This window comes from Acomys minous, assembly GCF_964271855.1.
Source record: "Acomys minous genome assembly, chromosome: 1".
In the NCBI taxonomy this organism is placed as follows: domain Eukaryota; kingdom Metazoa; phylum Chordata; class Mammalia; order Rodentia; family Muridae; genus Acomys; species Acomys minous.
This window is the reverse complement of record NC_140483.1, coordinates 155,064,821-155,088,011: the sequence shown is the minus strand read 5'-3', so window position 1 is coordinate 155,088,011 and position 23,191 is coordinate 155,064,821. Positions and strand designations below refer to the sequence as shown.

The following is a 23,191-nucleotide window of genomic DNA, read 5'->3' as shown; positions in this document are numbered from 1 at the left end:
AGAGGCTTCGGTGGCAGACAACCACGGGAGGCAGGGGTGCAGGAGACGAGGATGGGGAGAAGGATAAAACAATAACAACAAATTATGTTTGAAAATGCTGGACCAGAACCGAAGACTTTGTATGCTGATGCAACTATTGACAGGAACAGGGGAAGAAGTGAAGATCTGAGAGAGCTGAGGGAAGATGTGTGTGACGCCTATGTGGTGATTGCTGGCCAGATGCATTCGCCTGAGTAAACGGTATAGCCACACAAGCTCTCCCTCGGTCAGCTTCAAACATAAACTACCTCTGGATGAGGCAGCCCCCATCACTGTCAGTGCCAGACTTTGAGGTGCACCTGTCCCAGGCCCAGATAATGAGGTGGCTGGGAAGGAAAGCTAAGGACCCTCTCATGGCTCCACATTTTTCTGTACAGCCTTCTGGAAACTTCTGCTTCCCTTCTAATCTTCAGAATATGGAGCCATTTTTCTGCCTCCGAAGGAGGCCCTGGATCCTGGATGAAGGTACACCCCCAAGTCCTGGTACCAAAGCCCCTGACTAGCCTCACTTCCTCCTGGGAAGCCCTTGGGCGTGCCACAGGCTCACCTGCACAAAGACGGGGAACACCAGGACTTTGGGGGCCAGGGTGACATAGGTGCCGTAGCTTGAATGCGGAACGTGAGGTCTCAGAGCTGAGCGATCTTGGTAGCTGCTGTGGCCCTTCATTGTCTGCACTGTCTTCATCAGCCGAGACTTCTTGCCCAGGCCAGTGTACGACTTCCCTTTAGTGGTAGTCTCTGGTTCTGTGGAACAGGCAAGGGACGGTGAGGCACATTCACTATCCCTCAGAGGATGCCCCTCCGTAAGAACAGAGAACAACATCCATTCAGTGAACCCCACTCCAGCCAGGCTCAGCCTCAGCCTGAAGGAATCCCGAGGCAGGAAGGGAGAGAGAAACAAGCAACCCTAGAGCTAGGATGGAGCCACTAGCCCACACCTGGGACAGGGGAAGTTACTCCCACCTCACACACACACACACCCTCCCCCCCCCCCCCACCTCGTGACCCAGGCACCACAACAAGGTTATCTACTTATCAGCCTTGACAACCAAGAAACTGTCTGGGCACGGTGGCACATGCCAAGAATCCCAGACTTCAGAAACCTGACACAGAAGGACCTGAAGCCAGGGTCACCTAGGCTATAGGACATGATCCCATCTCAAAACAACAACAATCACAATGCAACAAAAACTCCTGTCTAAAACTTCAGCTCTGACCTCACTGAGCCAGCAGTCTCACATGGAGCAGAGGTGGCGCCGCAAATGACAGGGCACACGCTCATCCGTCTCTTGCCATAGCACCCCAGATTGCCCACTCGTCGCCTCCTAAGCCTTATGGACAAAGGTCTGTTTCCTGCAGTGGCAGAGACAGTGTGTTTTGCCTGTGTACATCAGGGTCCACAGCTTCCACTAACCAAGGCGGCAGGAGCCACCTGGCCACCACCATCAATTTGTCGAGAATAACAAATGGCACTTGCTGTGGGTGCTCTGGGTGCAAGAAGTGGGAGTGAGCGCTGGTGATGGGGCTCACACACACACACACACACACACACACACACACACACACACGTGGACTCCTTCCTAGGGTTTCTGCTGCCGGGGAAAACCCTAAGGAGCTGAGCCTGGGTCTCAGAACCCAGGCTTCCTCTAGCTTTCTGTAACCAGTGAGCAGGTGGCCTGACCCAGCTACCTCTTGGGGAAGCTCCCCACCAACGCAAGGCCACTGTGCAGAGGAAACAGCCTGGAGGGTTTCACACTTGCTTCCTCTCCTCCCCCCCCCCCGCCCCCCCATCCCACCCACCCCTCATACCCCACAATGCCCCCTCTCACAGAGAGGTGAGAAAAACAAGTCGACTCTCTCATCCCCCAGAAGTGACCAGCATCACAGTCTGGCTGCGGCACTCAAACCACTTCCTGCCTCTTCAAGGGTCCCTTAGATGCTACAAAGGACAAGAACCGAGATGGGGACAGGGGGCACAGATGCAGGAAAGACGTCCCACAGCTTTTCCTGTGATCCGGCCCTGGGCACGGGGGGGGGGGGGGGGGGGGGGGGGGAGGCGGGGGTTTGACGGGTTGTCTGTGCAGCAGCCTGGCCTTCCACTGGGATAAAATCCAACCTGTGTCTCAAGATCGACACGAGATTTAAGTGGGACAAGACACCTTGAACGTGAGCGATGACTTTCTAACTCAGAAGCCGACTGTGGGGCTCCTAAACGCTGTGCAGCTGGGCAACACAGAGCATGACTCTTCCCTATCTGAGGCAATTTGCTCTGCTCAGAAGCAGAAGCCAGAGACCTTGCTGTCTCACTTGGTCCAGGCAAAAGTCAGATAGAAACTCACAAAAAGGTCCCATGAGAAATGGGGACTGGAGGGCCAGGCTGGTATGTGATCGCAGGATGTGTTATCTCAGACACTAAGCCAGCCATCTGTGGTAGCATAACAGAGAAGGCCACTGGGCCTAGAAGCATACTGTGAGTGAGGTCACAGGACAGTCACGGCACAAGCCTGGACCAGAGATGGTAAAACCATGCAGGACTGACAGAGTCTGAGGCTGTTTGGACCAAAATGAAAGAAGGACACGGTCCACAGTGGGAAAAAAAAATCTAGGTGCAGGCTCTAAGTCTAAGGGATTTCTTTTCTTGCCTAGGCCCAGCTGCCCAGCTGCCCAGTGCCATCAGAGAATCCTCACCTCAGACATCAAGAGTCACAAAGCAGCCATCTGACCCATCTCTGTGCTTCCAGAGAGGAGAGGACTGATTGGACCCAATTTCCAGAGAAGCAAACAGAAGCCTACCTAGAGTGCTTGGGCAAGTTGCCCAAGGTCATTCCAGCTGGTAAACGATGCCAGGCAGGACCAGTGCAATCTAGGTGACAGACACTCCCTAAAGCTACACTGCCACACACCCCTGGGGATATGGGGCAAGGGGTGTGGCTCTCCGGAACTGATTTTTCCAAGTTATTCTTTTTTAGAACGACCCAGATTGCAGCCCGGTTGCTGAGCCCCATGAAGGCAAACTTCCACCTGTCACCTCTTGTGATGACGGCTGGCCTAACCCCGTATCAGCCCCATTTCCTCTAGCACCTGCTTCGCTGACCAGACATAGTAATTACATGGTTCCGCTCCGAGCTTCCGAGGCGAGCCCTGGCAGCCCTCTGGCTCTGGCAGTGGTGAGTCTGAGGCTGTTCTGCCTTCACAGGACAGCGGCCCTGGGGCATACATATGCCAGCTACAGCCAGACAGACACTCCAGGCTCTAGAAAGGCCTCAGACCCCTGTTTGGTGCAAGATGGCTAAACTGTCCCTGTTCCTGATATTCAAAGCAGGATGGCTGAGGACTCCATCCTGAAAGGCTGCCTCCTGGCAGACTAGAGGAATCAGACGCCAGCACCCTGGTGGCAGCCCTAGCCTCCGGACAGCCCCGTGTATGTGTGGGAAAGCATGTACCTGGAATTTCACTCTTTCTGAACTCAGAACTTGGGGCTGCAAAGAATTAATCCATGGGAATGGAAAAAGATATCCTTTGATACCAAAAGGATGACCGGGATGAAATATAAGTGATACAGGGACAAGGGAGATGGCTCAGTTGCTGAAGTCCTTGCTGCACTAACCGTGTGGAACCCAATCTAATGCCCAAAACCCAGGTAAAAAGCTAGGCATGGAGGCAAATCCTTGTAATCCTAACACTGAGGAGGCTGAGACCTATAGATCCCTAGGGCTCACTGGCTGGCCAGCCCTGCTTAATCAGCAAGTCTCAGGTCCCATTGAGAGTCTGTCTCAATAAAATAAGGTGAATGGCTCCTGGGTTTTGACCTCTGGTCTCTATATGCATGCGCATACACACACACACACACACACACACACACACACACACACACACCCCACAGATCTGGACAGAAGGAATTCAAAACACTGCCACTGTTATTAACTCCAGCTGTTATTAACCTAGTAAGTCTCTTCCTTACTTGTCCCTTCCCCTGAGGCTTAGGTGACTGTGCCATTCTTGGCACTGCATTTTCAGAGAGGAATAAAAGTACAGACACAGTTTGGAACAGGCCACACAGGCTTTTGGGGAAAAGGATCCCAGCCCACAGGTATATGCCTACACAGGTGACACATCTCTCCAGGTCCCTTCCTCAGTGACTTGGCTTTAAAACCATACCGATAACCGGAGTCATTCTCCTTAGCCACTCTGCCAAAGTTCCACCAAGTGTCTGTTGCCTGACAGGCCCTGGGTCTGATGCTGGGCCTGAAGAAATACTTCAAGCCCAGCCCTGCCCCTAATAAAGTCACCATCTAGCAGTGACATATTTACTCCACCCTAATGTGCCCATTAAAAGCTTTTAGACACTTACTGTTTGATCGCTTTCAGGCTCTTCCCCAGAAGGAGCACAGCTTCTATTCTGGCAGGCTAGGCCTAACTACCCACAGGAGCCAGCAGGGAGTGAAAGGTGGTGCCTTCCATCAGCAATCCTGAGCCTGTTGGGAGGCCCCTCTCCCCAAAGGCCCAAGGACCCACTTGACAAATCATATCACTAATGGAGTGAAAGAGCATAGAAACAAATCTGAGAGAGGATGGGAAAGGCCACTCTCCAGGAAGGAAGCCAAGGGTGTTCTGTAGACACAGAGGGTTCGTCACAGCCAAGGTGGGCCTCACAGGCCACACGGCTTCCAAGACCAGCTGGACTTTTGGGTCAGAGCTCTGTGGCAGGTGTGTGAGGGCCTAAGGGCCGGCCCTGCCAACTCCTGAACCCATCTCCCAGGCTTCCTGGAGAAGTGGTTACTTTATGCCAGCTTCCATTTCTGGCCAGAATGTGCAGGCCAAAGGAGAAGAGTTGGTTAAACAGCAGTGACATCTGTGTGGCTCAGAGACATCTCTCCTGTACCACCTTTCAGCATGCAGGCACCCTCACACAACTCTTTTCCCCTATACTCCTCCAGTCCCCCGGCCACAACCCCCCTGCCCCTACCCCCAAGCAGAAACAACTGATCTTATTTTATATGTTAAGTGAGGAGGTGGTAACTTGCTCCAACCCCAAGGCCTCACAGCTCAACGTTCCACGACTGCATCCCATGCAGCTTCAAGCATGGTGTCTAGAGCCCCTTATGGTTGCTTAGCAACACTGGGTAACAGCCAAAATAAATGCCAAGCACCTGTCTCTTGGATGGGTCTCACCATACCCCTCTACCACCTCGGTTTGGACTTGAAGAACATACGCACTCCTTCAGGGAGCGGGAGAGGGTACCAGGAAGGATAAGGGATCTGTATCAATATGCTAGGAAACCCCAACTCCATCAGAAAAGGCCTCTGAACTCAGACAGGAAGTCAGGTCGACCTCAGCTATCTCTCCAGGCTGAGAAGGCTTAGCCTCATAGACATCTCACCTTCAGGGATGGCATCCTCCTGGTACATAGGCCGCAGCAACTGCAAGGGAAAGACAAGAGACCCAGCTCAGTCCCAGGGATGGGACAGAACGGACCTATAGCTAGCTGCACACAGGCCTGGGGGACAGGAAGTAGAGTGTCTCAGGGCATGAGGGAAGCATGGCAGTTCCCTTAAGGGGAAGAGGTGGAATAGAGCTGAAAGAGGCTTCCTGCTCCATGAAGCTGTGGCTCTTTGAAAGACCTCAACTTCCTCCATGGCAGCTTGTTCCAACATGTAATCCATGATCACAGGACTGTGATCCGTGTGTTAGGTTGGATGCTAGCAGCCATACCATAGAGGGTCTCCTCACAACCCAATTTTCTGCTTTGGAGACGTCCTAGCCTACCACAGGGGCCACAGTGCCCTTCCACATCCAGCTGTTCCTACCTGGCTTCCAGGATTCAGTGGGGCCAAGATAATGTAGTTGGGGTCAGTGGGCGTGGTGGCCCGGGACAGCGCAGGCAGGGTGTGCTGGCCACTGAGTTTGCCGATCTCAGTGTAGCGCTCCCAGCCACCAAGCAGTAGCCCGTCAGAGTTGTCGCACACCAGGTGGCAGCTGTGGCGCTGCTCGGGTCGTGCTGGGGCCCCATGAGTACAGTTCTTCTCCCTCTTGTTAGGGGGTGACAGGAGGTCGTGTGTGGACTTGCAGGAGGCCCGCCGCAAGACTCCACCATCTGGCCCTGGCTTGATCTGGGGGACCACACGCCACACGAGCAGGATGATCTCACTAGGGCAGCTCCTAGAAATTCCACAGAGAAGTTCAGACTTGAGGAGACCAGAGTCAGTCAGGGTAGGAAGCCTGCAGGGCAGAGGACAAGCGGAAGAAGCCAAGGAGGGGCCAAGCGAAATGCAATTCTCATGCCATTCCAGAAGCAGACTCAAATGGACCATTATGGTGTCACCCCACAGAGTCAAGGAGCTCAGACATCTTACAGAATAAACGTGGAATTGCGCAATTGCATCTGCACCATTTATACACCCTTAAGCAAAGGGTTTAGCCATTCAGTAGCAGGGATAATTAGCTGAAGTGGGACCGGATGCCCGGAACCATGGAAGGAACCGAGGGGTCTGTTCAGAGCATCTTTCCTGCTGTTTGCTATGGGATCAAAATTCATCTGAGCCTGAACCTTCCATTTCCAGGCCAAGAAACGGATTCCCCAAGGAGCGATTGTAAATTGCTCACAGCTGGTCAGAGAGCAGAGGAGAGCAAGGCAAGGCGGTGTGCCCAGGCCTGGGTGGGGAAGATAAGCCACCAGCTGAGGTTTCTGCCGCCCACTGCCCCCTGTCACCGGATCTCGTGTGCCAGCTCCACACATTTCCAGTGCTCCACGGGCCTCTCGTTCAGTTGTAGCACTGTGTCCAGCTGCTGCAGCCCTGCCCTCTCCGCTGGGCCCCCTGCAAGGACAAAGAAAAGCCACACAGGGACCACTGAGGTCTAAGACTTCCTCAAAGAACCTGGAGTCCTTTGCTTTCCTGGTGACACTGGACAATCATTGTCCTTTTCCTCTCTATTGCTCCATCTGAGAAAAGAGGTGCTGAACTAGATAGATCCCAAAGGCAGCGCCCTTTGCTTTCTCCTCTCACTGTACTTGCACCCCTACCCCCACCACTGTCCCTCTCCAAGGGTCCCCTGGAACAGTAAGGAAGTAATATCTTTCTTGGCAGGGGAGGTGGCTGGGGAGAGGCCTGGAGGGAGAAGGAACATATATGCATATGAATATAGAAGCCAGAGGACAACCTTTGTACAATTGTCTTTCCTAGGGCACTGTCTTGTCCTGTCCTGTCTTGTTTTGTTTAAACACAAGGCTTCTCACCGGCCTGGGAACTCTTCAAGTGGACTACTCTGGTTAGTGAGTAAGTCCAGTGATCAATGATTCCTCTTTCTCTGCCTCCCCAGTAGTGTAATTACAAACACAAACCACAATGTCCATAATGCCTTTTTTTTTTTTTTTTTTTTTTTTTTGGTATGGAGGACCAAATTCAAGTCCTCGTTCTTATTTTGTTGTTGCTTTTTGTTTTTGTTTGAAGGTTTTTCTTTTGCTTTGATTTGGTTTTTGGTGGTGTGTGTCTTGTCTGTCTATGCGTGCGTGTGTGCGTGCGTGCGTGTGTGTGTGTGTGTGTGTGTGTGTGTGTGTGTGTGTGTGTGTGGTGTTGGGGAGGGACAGAGTCTCATGGGGTAGGCCAGGCTAGCTTTGAACTCCCAGCAATCCTCCTGCCTCTGCCTCCTGAGCACAGGGGTTACAGGTATGAGCCACCACACCCAGCTAGGAATGTTCACTTCTAAGTGTTAAGTGGGCTTGCAGATGGCATGGAAGCTCACGAATGGCTTTCACCTCCCTGGCAGCCATCACAACTCAAGTTTAGTTCCTCATCAGGAACGATCAGGAACCAAAATACAAAACCTATTTTCATTTTGATAAAACAACCCCCCCTAAAGGCTCTGTTTTCATAAACTTCAAATTCATCTGTAGGTCATTTAAAAATATTATTCTTTTCTTTTTGAAAGCCCAGACTCTGATCCAGTGTGAGCCTCCCTGCCCCCTCCTCCCCCCTCCCCCGCCCTCCAGCTTCAAACAGTCTGCAAAGTCCAGCTGCCCAGTGGGAGGGCAGGGCTGGCATCCTGTGCCGTTCACTTACCAGAATCCACAGCCTGCACTCGGACCGGAGAGTCACAGCAGATGGTGAAGCCAAAGCCATCTTTGCCCCTCGGGATGGCGATCTAGGACACAGCCCTGTCCAGTTACTCCAGGGTTTCAAAGACGAGATGCCTATAAACCCCACCCTGAGCCACCTTCCTCTCCGTGAGAACCAGAGCTGAGGAGGAACGGCCAGCCTCTTTCCATTCCTCCTTAAGACCCGGCATCTTAAAAATGACTTACAGGCCAAACAAACACAGCGCCAAGAGCTCAAGCAGAGGGCAGAAGGGACGGAATCTGGGAAAAGGATAAACCTTTCCTGTCTTGCTTCTAACAGCCCCAGCTCTTTAGCCGTCTGGAGTTGTATCTCCCCTCCCCACTGAAGACCAGCTGCCTGCCTCACGCTCCCAGCTTCCTTTCCCACGGAGGTCTTGGGATCTTAGCCCAGGGTTTGCCTTGTTCTACAGATCCAGAAATAAAGCCACGCCGGGTGGCTGCCCTCCCTGAGCACCAGGAAGGGAAAACTAGCACATACTCTCTCAGCCGATGGCCGAGTGTCAACGGAAGAGCACTGGGGTTCGCCGACACATGGAGGTTTGATCAGCGTCTCCAGAAAGCCAGAAAGAGAGTTTGCAGGAGAGGAGGTAGTCACAGGCAGAGCCAAGGCCTCCTGGATTAACCTGCACTAGTCACAGCTTCAATCTGCCACAATGGGCCACTGCCCCAGTCAGAAGTTCCACCGAAGGACCCTGCGGCCTGGGCGCTCTTTGCAGATGAACACTCTACAATCCGGCTCCTGCTGTGTGCCGTGTGCTGCTGAGGTACATGGGACAGGGGCCCCTAGGGGGAGTGGCACTTGGTCTCTGGCTCCTAGAGGCGACAAGCCCACACCAATCTCTTCAAAGAAAAGAAGCCCGTGGCGAGCAACAGAGAAAGTAGGGCTGTACAACAGTCAGGCCTGTGTGACCCAGACCTCATGCCTGTGCGTGACACGAGTTTAGCAAAGGCGTTGTCAGTTACGGCGGTGACGGCATCTCACCTAAAGAACGTTTCCAACTTGGGGCTTTGAAGATGGCTTAGCGCACTGATTCTCAAACCTTCCTAATGCTTCGGCCCTTTAACACAGTTCCTCGTGCTGTGGTGACTCCAACCATAAAATTCCGTTGCTATTTCATAGCTGTAATTTCGCTACTTTTGTGAATCGTAAGTATCTGCTATGCAGGATATCTGATATGTGACCCCTGTGAGAGGGTCCCTGTGCAAGGACCCCCCCCCAAAGGGGTTTGTGACGCACAGGTTGAGAACCACTGGCTTAGCAGTTACGCGCACAACCACTGCTCTTGTCTTGTTAGCACTATTCCCAGTTCTATTCCCAGCATCCACGTCACGTGACTCACAGTCACCTGTCACTCCAGCTCCAGGGGGACCCAACACCTCTGTCCTTCAGGTGCCCATACCCATACACACATAGAAACATAACTTTAAAAAAAAAAAAACAACTTTTGAAACAAAATCTTCAAAGAAACAAGAAGAATGATTCTCTGTGAAGCGCGGCCCATCGGCTCATTCGGATTGCTAGGTCAGAAAGCAGCTTCGGAGAGACATCCCTAGGGGAGAGATAGATCAGGGTGGGTCCCAACCAGGCTCAAAGAAAAGGTGCCCTGGCCAGGGAGAGAAAGAAAACAGCTCAGCAAGCCTGGGATAGGTCAAGGGCACCAGCCAGCCCTGTGCTGAGTCAGCTGTCTCTTAGAACTGAGCACCTATATTCACCTGCTAGCACCCCAAGGCCAGGCAGGGGAGCAGGCAGGAGCCCAGGGTGGACCAAAGGTGCCTGAGGCTCTGGTTCCCACCAGGCCTGGGCCTGGATTCAAAGCAAGTTTGTAAAACAGGAAATCTGACAGACAAGGGGGAGGGAGAGGGGAGGGCAGGAAAATACCCTGTTCCCATAAGAATTCTGGGAAAACACATAGCTAAGACAGGAAGAGAAGGAAAAAAGTGGAAAGAAAGCAAAACAAAGCGAGGAGTGAATGTGGAAAGCTGGAGGGACAAGAGACCACGCACAGCTAGGCTAACAGAGGCCCAGAGAAGACAGCAAGAGCCACCGTGTGGCACTAACGGGGGCAGTGCGGGGGGGGGGGGCAGCTTGCTACCCACCCTCCATGCCACACAGAAACCTTTCTAGCCCTGAGTCAATCCTACACACCACGGGGAGCTGAGGGTGACTCCTGCTGCCTGGAGGGTGAGCCCAGCTCCCAGGTCTGAAGAGGAGTGCTCTGGTCCAGACAGGGCCAGGAGCTTCTTCACCCCCCAACCCTTAGTGCGACCCCAGAGAACAATCCCAGCCTACCGGCAAGCACAGCAGTGGCAGAAGGGATATTAAAAAAAAACAAACCAAAAACAATAACAAGAGCAGTTCCTGCCTTACTCTGGGCATCACGACTTCTGAGCACACAAGAGGGTAATATCCAAACAGTCTGCCCATCACTACACCCCAAGGAATACAGTTTCAGAAAACCCATTTTACAGAGGAGGTAATCAATGTCCAAAGTGAGGGAAGGCTCCCCAGGCCTCCTCTCTGACCTTGGGTTTGAGGAGGGGACAGTCCCCTCCTGGCTCTGGGACTTCAGCCGTCCTGGCAGGGGATCCTTTCACTTGCCTGTCAAGGGCAAGCTCTGCCACTGCTCCTGTGTCTCAGCCATACCAGCCGCTGCCGAGTGGACGCCTGTCCCTAACTGGCAGCGTTTATTGGCCGCTCCCTAGAGGTGGACAGCAGACACAAGCCAAGCACTTCATGGGATCATCCTTTTACTTCCACAGCCTTGTTTCTGTTTCGCTACTCCTGCTTTAGGGACAGAGCACTGTGATTTTTCTCAAGGGGACCAAGATGGACTAGAGCTCTGGTCCCATAGGAGGTTTAGCGCACTCAGCTCTGCCCCAGCTCCTGGTGTAGGAGCCATCTTACTCTAAGCCCAGACCTGCGGGACAGCCCATGTGTGCACCAGGTCCCATTCTGACCACCAGCACATCCCAATCTTCTGGCCTCTTGGCTCAAGGATACCTGGGATTTCGTTACATTCTATCTAGTGCTCACCCTGCCTCACTGCCTACAGGGACTGCTCTGTCCAACTGCAGCAAGGCAAGGAGCACACGTTAGAGCCAGGAGGGCAAGACCTGAGAGCAGGGGATGTTGAAAGGAACATCTGGATACCCGTGCAATTGGGGGGTGGGGTGCAGGGGACCCCCGTGGGCTTCTCCCCGGGACCTACACACTAAAGAGTTAGAACCCAGATTCTAATGAGGGCCTTCTCTGTATTTTAAATGCTCCCTCCAGCTTGGACGCTACCCAAATCTGGGTATCTTTTAGCTTTATCCCTACCCCTGACCCCTATTCCTATTTTATAAGAAAGAAACGCCTAGTTCCAGAAGAGTCTCAGGGACAAACGTGACCATCACTCCCGGCTCTGCCCTGCCTCCCAGCCCAGGAGCTAAGAGACAGACTCAGTGAAGTCGGACTCCAAAGCCACAAGAGTAGGGAGTCACTTCAAGGCGTCATGGCAGCAGGGAAGAAGACATATGCATATTCACATATCATATCTCACACAGTAGCACACGCCAATGCACACAAAGGGCATAATGGCTATGGCTGCCTCCCCCCCCAGAAGTAGGAACATCAGCAGTACACAGTTCGTGGAGTTACTTAGCTCCCCAGCCCCAAACCACCGGCAATCTCAGACCTGATATGCCCTTAAAAAACAAAACAAGCAAATAAAAACCTCCTCCCAGAAGATAAAAGGGGGGAAAAAATCAACTAAATCATTTCATCAAGGATCCTGCAGTGTGTAGGACTACACTCAGAACCGGCCCCAGCTGCCTGTAACACAGTAAGTAGCATACTGGGTCATGGGCGTCTAGCCCCTGCCTCTAACTCCCCACATCATCAAAATGTGCCTACAAGGAACAGGGTGGGAGGCATAGAAGGCCTTGTGGAGAGAGAAAGAAAACAATTCTATATGGACGAGCCCCGCCCCTGACTCCCAACATCACACAGTACCCCAGGGGATCAAGCACCCACCTGCCGGTAGCGGCGTTCTGAGCACACCTTGCAGAGCCCATTGAAGCGGTTCATGGCTGTGGGTCCTGCCTCGGCTGCCTCCCCATGAAAACCCAGCTCTCCCTCCCCCCCAGCAGTGGGAGCCCACACTGCGCCCCGTCAGCCTGGCATGACCGCCCTGGGAAGCCCGCCCCTCAGAAGAATGGCAGGAAGTCACCTCTCACCTCCCCAAGCCCTGTCTGCGCTGTGTGCCTCTGCAGATAAGCCCGAAGGCTTCCTGAAACCTCAGAATGACAAGGAAGAGGGAGAGTTTTATATTAAAATTCCTGTCAACTAGTTAGTATTCCTCAGGCCTGGCGGGGAGAGGGCGCCTTTGTTCTGGCTGCATTCTCTGCCCTGGGCCACTCTGTGAGTCCAGTGTTCTCACAAACACCCCTCACTGCCTCCTAGAAGGAAACTCAAGCAGAAAACACACCCTGTTCTGTAGCAGCATGCCTCGCAGCAAATCCCAGGGTCCCCAGGAGCAAATCCAGGAGACTAACCCGGTGGGGACAACCTGGGATGTCCTGGCCACTGCTCTCATAAACAAGCCATCTTAAGCCAAGGGATACCAAACATCTAGAGGCAGATGGGCCCTCAGGAGCTACTTAAAAGTCAGCCTCTTCATTTACAAAAGTGGGCTGTGTGGCAGGGCTGGTGGCACACAGACCATATATGGTCCAGTGTGCAAATGGGCTCACGGCCATGTGGGTACCTGCATCAACATCGTAACAACAAAGAAGTGGAGGCCAAAGGGCGTTATAGCGGAATGCCAGGTTAGAAGCCAGGCCCTGCACTCTGTACCTTGCAGTCCCAGGATCAGGTCTCCTGAGTAGCACAGCCTGAACCAGCCCCCTCGGCCCTCCTAGGTACTCCTGAAGAAGCCCAGATGCTCACTCATGTCGTTAGAACAGAGGCCGTCCCTTGACTTGGCTGCTAAGTGACCATGGGCAGGTGACCTACACCTCTAGGTCTTTCAAATAAAGGATCTGAATAGGGGGCCTCTTATTCCCCCACACCTCTCCCAGTCCACTGTCTCTGCTGGGCACCGTGGACATCTTCAGATATACAAGTCCCCAAAGCCAGTTCACCTCAGAACAGTGTCCTTAGGGACCTGGGACAGTACGCAACATCTAGCAAAAAGCAGGTCTTTCACAGGCCACCTAGAGACCTGCAATGTTGATATCTGGGTAATTCCCAAATGTGACAAGGATGGCTCTACTGTCGCTCCCTACTCACAGAGAGTGGGGAGATCTTTGGAACTATCCCTGAGGCTAGAGGACGCTTCTAAACCCCCCAGTGAAACCAAAGAAAACCGCATCTGGCAAGTTACTATGGCACTATAATGGGAGCTGGGTGTTTGTACGGGACACACTGAAATTACCGAAAATGAAATAAAAGTTGCAGCTCAGTTCCTTGGTCTCAATTTCTACAGCCAGGTGCACAGAAGCAGCTGGCAGCAAGAAGCTCCTATGGTGAGTCATGATATTCTGAATGAGATGTTCCACAAGGGACTGACCCATGGCTCTGCCCCAGAACCAGGCTGGGGTCCACAAAGGTGTACCCGCCCCATACTGTATGAGGGAACAGATGAGTGTACAACAGCACCCACGGGGCTACATGCAATACAAGAGGCCAAGGAGCATGCCAGCACCAGCATCACGTCTTCTCAGGGAGGACACAGTGTGGCATGGTGCCCAGAAAGGAGAAAAACACACTCTTTTCAGAGGCTCTGCCTACCTCTTGTTGGCTGTGTGGCCACACTGACATCACAGCCTTGGATCTATATGTCCCCTTATCTGTAAGGTGGGATGGTGACAACCACCTCACAGGAGGTGAGTGTTAGATCACAATGGCACCTGAGGGGCTAATTGTTCCCCGTGAGTTTGATTTTCCTTCTCCTAGATAAAGAAAACCGTGAGTCACCATGGCAGGCTCTCCAAAGAGATTGAATGAACTTTGGACAGTTCTTCCAAATCCCATATGACATTCCTCCCTAGATGCAAAGCTGGTAGGAAGACAGAAAGCCATCAATTTCAGGTTCAGGGGCCATGACTGCTTCCCACCCTTAGCAGGCTTAACCTGCAAAGATGACTTGGCCATGGTTCTAGGAGAAAAAGAGATTCTGGGGACCTGGAGGAGGGAGGATTCTCTTTCTAGAAGGAAAAAAACCCAGAAGGATCTAGTCACATGCATTTCCTGGCTCTCTCCTACCCCTGCAAAGTCATGAATAACCAAGACCCCCATATACAGGGCAATTTCCAATGACACTTCTTAGAAAGGTTACACTCCTCTTTCCCAAGGGATGACTTGCTGAGTTCCAAACACCAAACACCACTTGCCCTCTTTCACAATCACTTCCTGAGCTCAGAGGCTGACAAAGTGGGGACCGGAGACCCTAGAGCCATGCTCAGATTCCACCAGTCCCAGCCAGGAGTGTCCCCCACCACCTACCTGGAGTTTCTCCCCATCCTCAGGGTCCCCGCCTCCTGGAATTCTCAGCAGCACATCTGGAAGGTGAAAGACCTGGGTCAGAAAGCTCCTACTGGCATGAGGGTCCATGGTGCCAATTCTGGCTTCCAGGATAGGAGGAGGCCATGGTTCAGAGCAAGCAGAGGCCTGGTAGCCAGGTAAGCAAGGTATCACGGGGTGGGTGGGTGGGGCATGTTCTGAGACATAAAGCCCAGGGAGGAGACTCTTGGGAAGTCAATGAAGCTTCTGTGAGTGAGGCAGAGAAGTGTGATCTGTGTAAATCCACGTGGCACAAACTCTGAGGGAAGCCCACCATACGCCATTGATGTCCTGGGCAGAAGCAGCCTGCAATCCTATAGGCACTAGCAAGAAGCACGACGGAGGCAGAGGCTGAGGCGTCATTCAGTAAGGGTCAAGGAGCTTCACAGGGCTTGTACACACACCTCTCAGAGGCTGGAGCCGCCGCCTCGCCACCTTGAGGTGCTTGGTCCGGCCCAGGTCTTCCCCTAGCAGATAGTACCAGCCACTGATCTCCTGTCGTGAGAGAAGGAATGATACAATCAGACCAAAGAGGCAGAGGGCACAGGTCAAGGTACCACTAAGCCCTCAAAAGAGCTGCAGCTGGACATCATTCCTCAGAGGCAGGTGGTCCAGCCTCATTGCCCCCAAGGTTGTCACCTGCACCTCCAGGAAGCCTTCCCAGATGCTCTCTGGACAGAAGTGATTGTCCCTCAGCCACTTAGGTCTAGAGGACAGCTATGAACCTCCCTGCTTCCTGACTCCTGCTTACTGAGCCTGGTAAACAGTAGGTGCTCACTAAGTATTTGTTTCCAGAACAAAAAGGAAACAGTAAACAGCAGTAGAGAGGCCACAAAAGACCCTGTGCGGTCTCCGTAAGAAGCACCTTTCTGAGGGGCACTGGAGCCAAGGCTGCAGCCAGGAGATCAAAGGAACCTCCACAAAACCATCTCTTGACTTTGTTCCAGGACACAAAGCTGGGTGGCAGGGCTTCAAACCAGGCCACGAGGACACTTTTCAAGATGTGTGAAAGAAGTGCGTGCACCCCTCTTTATTAGGAGCTTCCGGGTTGGGGCTACAGTGCCAAGTAAGGCAACTGAGGGGAATGTCATCACTGTCAGTGCTGCCCACTCCATCTGAGCATTTCTTGCACCCAGAAGATAGATCAAGAGGACTCTTGTAGAGGGGTACCAGAGGTGCCTGCTCCCCTCATCCAGAGCAGGTTGGGAGTACCCTACATGCCACATGAATTGCCATGGCATCCTGGCATCCACCAGACTCAGCACTTCCTAGGGGACCAAAGGGCTGCCAAACTTCTCTCTGGAAGAGGACTCAAACTCTTAGCCAGGCCACCAACAACAGTAGCTGATAATTTAGGCTACCAACACCTGCCTCAATGGGACACCATGTCACAGAGATCAGCTCAACCCAAACATTTCCAAGTTCAGCATGGCTGTACCAGCCAGGGCCTAGGCGGGCTATTGTTCCAGCAACTTCCTGTGAGCTCACCTTATCTGGAGTCAAGAGAGACCTCACCCCAAAGCTCATGCAGCCGATGAGGGCACGTTGCCTAGGAAAAGAGCAGAGAGTGAGTCTCCCGCTGTCTGTTCAAGGTAGTCCTCTGTCAAATGTTCTACAGTCTACGCGTAGCTTCCTGAAGATCACTTCCACCTGTTTGTGTTCCTTTGCTCTTCCTACTTTGTGAGGTAGGCAGAGGAGGTCTACCCAGTTTCCAGAGGAAAATACCAAGCTCAGCTGGTCCCCTTCCCAAGGACACAGAATACTTAGTTGTCAGGGCTGAGGAAACCCAAGCATCCTAGGTCTGGGCAGATGCTGCACTCTCTGATGCCACAGGAGCTTAGGCTACTATGAATGTTTTAGCTGCTCTAGTACTGACTAGGTAAGAGGGGGCTGTCCCCATCAGAGACCTCTCAGCCACCACCTCAGCTGGGGGTATATAGCAAGAAGAAAGTTATGGGACCTCAGCTCACATAGCTTTGCCCCACATCCAAGCAGGGCCTTAGCGGTTCTCACATGGCTGGAGACCAAGTTCCAAACAAAACCAACACACAAAAGTCACAATGACTGGACTGTCAACGTGGCAGGCAGGCATGAACCAAGGTCAGGCTTCATACATTACCAGACTAGGGTGAGGGTTAAAGTTCAAGCTGGGCCTCTTGAGTAACAGAAATTCAAAGAGCCCAGAGAATATCCAACCATCAGGAACAGATTAACAGCTTTTAATGACGGCATCAATTAATGCTAATGAAATGGCAGCACTTGCTATTGTCAGAGAAAAGGGTGCATCCAAAGCTACAGTTTCATGGGAAACAGCCACAAATGACCAACAACCTCTGTGTCTGGTAGATGGGATTGTTAGTAATTTTTGTTTTCAAATCTTCAACAGGGAAACAGTCACCGCTTTTGCAATGGTGGTGGGGAGGGACATAAACATATGTCTAAGTACCTCTATTGTACAGCATTGTACTCGACTCTGACACTTGAGCTTTTTTTTTTTTTTTTTTTAGTTTTTGGTTTGGTTTTTATTCCTCTCCTTTCTTTCTGCAGCTCCCAACTCCAATTCCTTTGTAGGTTGGTTTAATTATTATTTACAAACACAATGCATATTTAGGCTGGAGCTTAACTCTGACAACCCAACCCTCACTATCTGCAGGGCCTGCATAGGTGGAGGAGTTGGCCTGTCTTGGGAGGCACAGTGTTAAAGTCAAAGACGCAAGTAGTAAACTCCCTGCAGATGCACCTCCCAGGAGGCTGGCCTACCGGGCCAATCCTCAGCAGCATCCTAGTGCCGCCTACAAAATCTGCCTGAGGTTTTGAGCTGTAAAGCTCATGCCTAGATCCAAATCCAGTTGGTTCAAGGCAGCGTCTGGGCACCGGAGTCCTGAGAAAGTTCTCCAGGGGTTTTTCAAGGCATCCACCCACGGTCAAGCAGAGGTCAAGAAGCCTCCATAAATACATATTGTTTGGATTCTCCGGAAAGGTGGCAGCTTGCCACCTGATAGTTGTAAGCACAACAAAACTAGCTTCTCCCAGGCGCCCAAGCCAAGTGAGGCGCAGGGACACAGAGCACTGCGGACTGGTCCCCAACACTGGCCATCTGCCGGCCAACCCATGTTCTGTACCACAGCCACAGGACTGGGACCTCAGAGTTTAGCCAGCTTATCTCTCTCCATTGGCATCACTTGGTGACTTCTCCAGCTGTGGCTCATGGCTCCTCCTCCCTGTCCCCATCATACAAGGCCTCGTTAATAACTTGCTCAAGGCGTGTAATGCAGTCACCCTAATTAAACACCCCCACTCTCACCTTCCTACCCCACCATTCTGAACAAATACTCGTCCCTCTTAGAAAGGGGCCAGAGTGGCACTAGTAGGCTAGACTGCCACAGCAGCAGACACTCAGACGGCTGCCACTGGAGGACCAGCCTTTATAGGCTCTACTAACGTGCTCCCGGCAAGTTTGTTCTTCTCCTCAGCACATTTGGGAGAGCCTTGGCCGGAAGCGGGGTGATGTACACTCTGCTTTCATGCTGTACATTTCCTGTCTCCAGGCTGGGGCTTTCATTGTAATAAACACTACCTCGCCCTTCACTGCTGTAAGCGGAATTTTTATTCCCTGGTGCTTAGAGAATGCTAAATGGTTAATAGCCTCCCTTGAGCTTTGCTTCCTGCTAAGGGGCCTTCAGTGATTTCATGATCATTCAGGCAAAGCAAATTGTCACAATTAATGTCCACAAGCAGGAACCTTTCTCTGAGTGTTCTTCAATTAGCTGCTTCTGAAGGCTGCTTTCGCAAAGCCTTCGGAGGAAGAGCTGCTTGTATAAGCAGGCTGAGCACACAGCAAGGTACCAGCCAGCTTACCACCTTGGGCTGGTGCAGGAGAGGCTGGCACTTTCCCTCTGTCAAGAGGCTCTGGAACCACGCCTTGGTCACTGCTGACTGCCAAGGTTTCAGCTCCAGGCTTCTGCACTCTGCTAAGGCTTGACAAATGGGGGGCATCCATCATGCCCATGGCTGGCAGGCACTGGGCAAGGAGCCCCAGTGTTAAGGAAACAAGACAAATAGGCAGGAGTTTGAATAGCAGTTCAAGACAGCAATACGGGGCCTGGCACAAGACTGAGTGAGATTGACAGATGAACAGTGCGGGCAACAAATTGTGAAGGCGCAGGAGGCAGTTGGGCTGGGAAGCTTGCAGGAGGTCTAATGAGCTGGGCCAGAAAGACTGAGAGGGAGGGCATTTCAGAGAGACGGGACAACCAGTACAAAGGACCAGCATAACTTTGCGGAGTGCACGGCAGAACAGTGCTCAGCTTACCGCAAAAGGTGAAACTCATTACGTTTTCTGGAGGAAGGCACACTAATTTACTCATTCGAGAACCTTAAACTATTTTGTATCATAGGGTTATATAATTTAATTTTTTTTTTTTTTTGGTTTTTCGAGACAGGGTTTCTCTGTGTAGCCTTGGCCATCCTGGACTCACTTTGTAGACCAGGCTGGCCTCGAACTCACAGCGATCCTCCTGCCTCAGCCTCTCGAGTGCTGGGATTAAAGGTGTGTGCCACCACTGCCCGGTTATAATTTAATCTTTATTTCTAGTCCAATGCCTTAAGCTGAGTACATGTCTTTCTGTTCACTTTTTCCTTTGTGCTACATACACGACCCATCGTTGGTTAGAAGTTTTCTGATGTTAGGACACACTGAGGCCCTGTTTGTAAAAAGGTTAAAAGAGAGGTTACCCCTAGAGTATTGAGGGTGGTGCCTACCACAGGGCAAAGAAGACCTTCCATACATACTGTATTCTTTAATTTTATATATATAGATAATTATATGTGCTTTCCACTTCTTTCTTTTCTTTCTTTCTTTCTTTCTTTTTTTTTTTTCCCCCGGTATTTTTGAGACAGGCTGTCCTGGAACTCTCTCTCTGTAAATCAGGCTGGCCTCGAACTCACAGTGATCCACCTGCCTCTGCCTCCCGAGTGCTAGGATTAAAGGTGTATGCCTGGCTCATACGTGCTTTTCTTAAATCTATTCACTTCCTTCTATAATGGTCCTCTACACTGACGAGTCAAATGTCTGTCTTTCAGAGGAACAATTGCACTTCTCTTCTCTGGCTACAAGTTCAGAAAGTGCTATAAACGATATCAGACCTTTCAGTTTGGCTTCTGCTTATTATCCAACAGGAATTCCAAACAGCTCAGCTCCACGTTCAACAGCACCGGAGGCACTAGATGGATTGCTGCTGTCTGAGTGTGATTACGTCTTTATGGTTCTGTTTCCTTACAAGTTGTTACATATATAATATATATTATACTGATGAAGCGTGAAAACGTGGCATTTGCTTGAAAACGAGCCACTGGAGGAGGAGGAAGTGGGTGGAGCAGGGAGAAAGAAGATTGAGCACATTTTGATAACAGATGAATGGGGGCTATGCATCTCTGGGGGTTGACAGCTGCCTTCTATCTTTGCTTCTCTTTGAAGAGGTCTATAGTTTAGTTTTGTTTTTTAAGTTTATCAGGCCACTTTATTAAAGTGGCTGTAATTTTTTTTTAATACTCACAGAACTTTGAAATTGGAAAAAAAAAAAAAAGGCCCTAGAGATGGCTGAATCTTACAGAGAAGGAAACTGAGGCATAGAGTTGGGAAAGGCTGGTCCACAATCTCTCATAACCAATGAGAGTGGCTCTCCATCAATGGCTCCCCTTCCAGGATTCCGTGTGTCTGTGATGGGTGGTGTATGCACACAGATGTGTAATGTCAGGTATCCTGCTCTGCACCTTATTCCCTCAGGACAGACTCTCTCACGGAAGCTAGTGCTGGGCAGGCAGCTAGAAAACCCCAGTCATCTTCCCATCTCCCACCCCGCACACTGCTGGGAGATTATAAGCTTGTATGCGGCTGGCTTGGCTTGCATGACTTTTCACATGGGTGCTAGAGATTCAAATTCAGGTCCGCATGGTTGCACAGCAAGTGCTCTTGCCCACTGAGCCATCCCCCAGTGCCATCAGGACTTCCTGGCACACCCTGTCTCTAGTAGGCATCTATAGGCACCACTGGGAGGACCTCTCTCCCTCTTGTTGCCTCCAGGTTTCAGGATGCATCCACTGCACACTTGACTAGATTGTTTATAGAAAGCTACACTACCTGTGTTGAAGAAACATTCAAGGTTGGAGGAGCAAGCCACTGACAGGGAAGGAGAGTGGCTTTGTGGTCATTTGTCATGTGCAGGAGGCAGGGCCACTGCACTGGGATGTGACTACAAGTACAAAGATTTGGCTGCTGACTGCCTGGATTTGCAGCTGACTTTTTTCCCCCCCGCCCCTGCATTCCAGCTGTGTTACTCTGGACAAGTTACATAACCTTTCTGTGCCTGTTTTCTCTCCCATAAAAGAGCAGAGAGGGGATTAAATTAGATGAGGCATGCCATGGGCTTACTGTTCACATAGACTAAATTCATTAACTACCAGCTGTTATATAACCTCAAGGTATTAATGCCTTCATGGGTGTTTGAGAGAATAAATCAGAATCTTCACCCCTCAAAACCTGCATTAAATGAGATAATGTATAGAAAATGTTTGACATGGAGAACAGCTCAGTAAACGTTTGTCCCCACCACCACCACCACCACCTCCCCTAATGGCCTTTCACCTTGAGAAGTCAAATGTCTGTCCTTCAAGGAAGGACAATTTGATTTGGGAGTGTTCGCCAGAGCCAGGGTTCCCTGCAGCTGCTGTCTGTCTGCTCCAGCTCAGAGCATTTCAGAACACTGATAAAGAAGAGTCTGCTTTAGGACGTCGCCACCACTGGGAGGCTAAAAACAACCAGCCTGATGCTTACAGCCTTGGTGGAGCCATGTGCTCCACAGGCAAGCCTGTCTGAGCCTGCCCCGGCCCTCTTGAGCTTAGGGCTGGGACTCTGACCATGAGTCCGGCTGTGTTTTATTTAATAAAGAATCTCACTTTCCCAAAATAGGCAACTAGCGGAGACAGTGTCCTGATCAGGCGGCCTCGCTGGGGGCTGACTCATTTTCCCCAGCCTCACTTTCTCTTCCAAAAATGTGACCCGTATTGCTGGCTCTTCCAGAAGCTCTGCCTTGCCTGCTTCCCACAGAAGGCTCAGCTCCAGCCTTCACCTCCACGAAGAGCTTGCTGAGCATCCCTCTGCTTCTCTGACATTCCTCTGGGCATCCTTCAGGACCCCCGATGCAGCTTACTGACCCTCCAAATACAGGGCCTGACACTCAGTGCATCCTGGTGGTGTGTCTCATTCTTTGCTGGACTCAGCCTAGCACCTAGTAAGTAAAATACCTGTTACCAGGGTGATAGCCCCACATCCATCCATATCCACACTCTCAAGTCTCTTTCACTGCTCCTCCAGAGAGATATATGAATGCTCAGTATCTAGAATGTTGGTTGCCAGGCAGTGGCAGACGGATGGATGGGTGGGTGAGTGGATGGATGGACGGATGGATGGGTAGATAGTACCCTGAGCATCACTCTGTGATGAAAAGTAGATTCCATCAAAACAAATATTCTTGATTCTCAAAGTTAAATGGGACCCCCCTATAAAAGCATGTTAGCTAAATGGGATTTATGTTTCCAGAAGGAACGCATGAGTCAGGGTGGAGTTCAGTGGCAGAACATTTGCCTGGTGTGTCCAAGGCCCTGGGTTGGGTTCAATCTCCAACATGGTGCATCTACAAAAAGCATTCAACACCGCGCCCCCCACCCCCTGCTCCCATTGTCCAGGCCTAGGCTGGGGAGCTGAGCTGATTTTCATTCACGTGGTCCCCTTTTAAATACATTCAGCTCTACTCTGTGCTTGCTGGACAAGGGTTGCTGGCCACCACGTCTCCCAGATTGTTCTACTGCACGAGCGCACGTTGCTCCTGGTCCAGTGGGCCTCAGCAGGCAGTGCTTTCCTTCGCAGCCAATCCCCAGGCTGCTCGCCTACTGCATCCCTGACCCACACCGCCGTGACACCTGCCTCTCATTATTCACAACCACAACTGCCTCCTTTGTCCCCCACTGCCTGCAAGATCAACCTGCCACACACACACAAACACACATCCTCGTCACACCTAAACCATGAGGCCTCCTCACGGCAGCCTGAAGCTACCACAACTGCCGCTGCAACCTCAGTACTTCCCGCTTACTCATGCATGCCTGGCCCAGAATGTTCCTTCCTTCTTTCTTTGTCTAATTCTTTTTTTTTTTTAAGATTTCTTTATTATTATGTATACAGTATTCTGCTTGCCTGCACACCCACAGGCCAGAAGAGGGAATCATATCACATTACAGATGGTTGTGAACCAAGATGTGGTTGCTGGGAATTGAACTCAGGACCTTTGGAAGAGCAGGTGGCGCTCTTAACCACTGAGCCATCTCTCCAGCCCCTCTTTGTCTAATTCTTATTCTCTTATTGAAATGGGTTCAAAATCCCATTTATCCCATGAAACCCTCCAAGTCACCTTCCCACACTTACTCTCTTTTTCATTCA

The 23,191-nt window shown here is 51.4% G+C and overlaps 1 protein-coding gene across 9 annotated transcripts in view; it reads right to left on the bottom strand.

Moving 5' to 3' along the window:
* Positions 1-23,191, bottom strand: part of RGS3 (regulator of G protein signaling 3) — a 142,978-nt gene that overhangs the window by 72,539 nt on the left and 47,248 nt on the right. For 6 of the 9 annotated variants that reach the window (XM_084747960.1, XM_084747955.1, XM_084747949.1 and 3 more), the window contains 8 exons: positions 16,186-16,246; positions 15,102-15,192; positions 14,641-14,696; positions 8,098-8,179; positions 6,750-6,855; positions 5,848-6,199; positions 5,421-5,460; positions 587-783 (listed from right to left, as the gene is read on the bottom strand). In XM_084747960.1, coding sequence (XP_084604086.1) covers positions 587-783; positions 5,421-5,460; positions 5,848-6,199; positions 6,750-6,855; positions 8,098-8,179; positions 14,641-14,696; positions 15,102-15,192; positions 16,186-16,246 — 985 coding nt within the window. Of the gene's footprint in view, positions 1-586; positions 784-5,420; positions 5,461-5,847; positions 6,200-6,749; positions 6,856-8,097; positions 8,180-12,168; positions 12,330-14,640; positions 14,697-15,101; positions 15,193-16,185; positions 16,247-23,191 lie in introns of those variants that run through there. The other 3 variants (XM_084747958.1, XM_084747952.1, XM_084747959.1) reach the window with 3 other exon arrangements.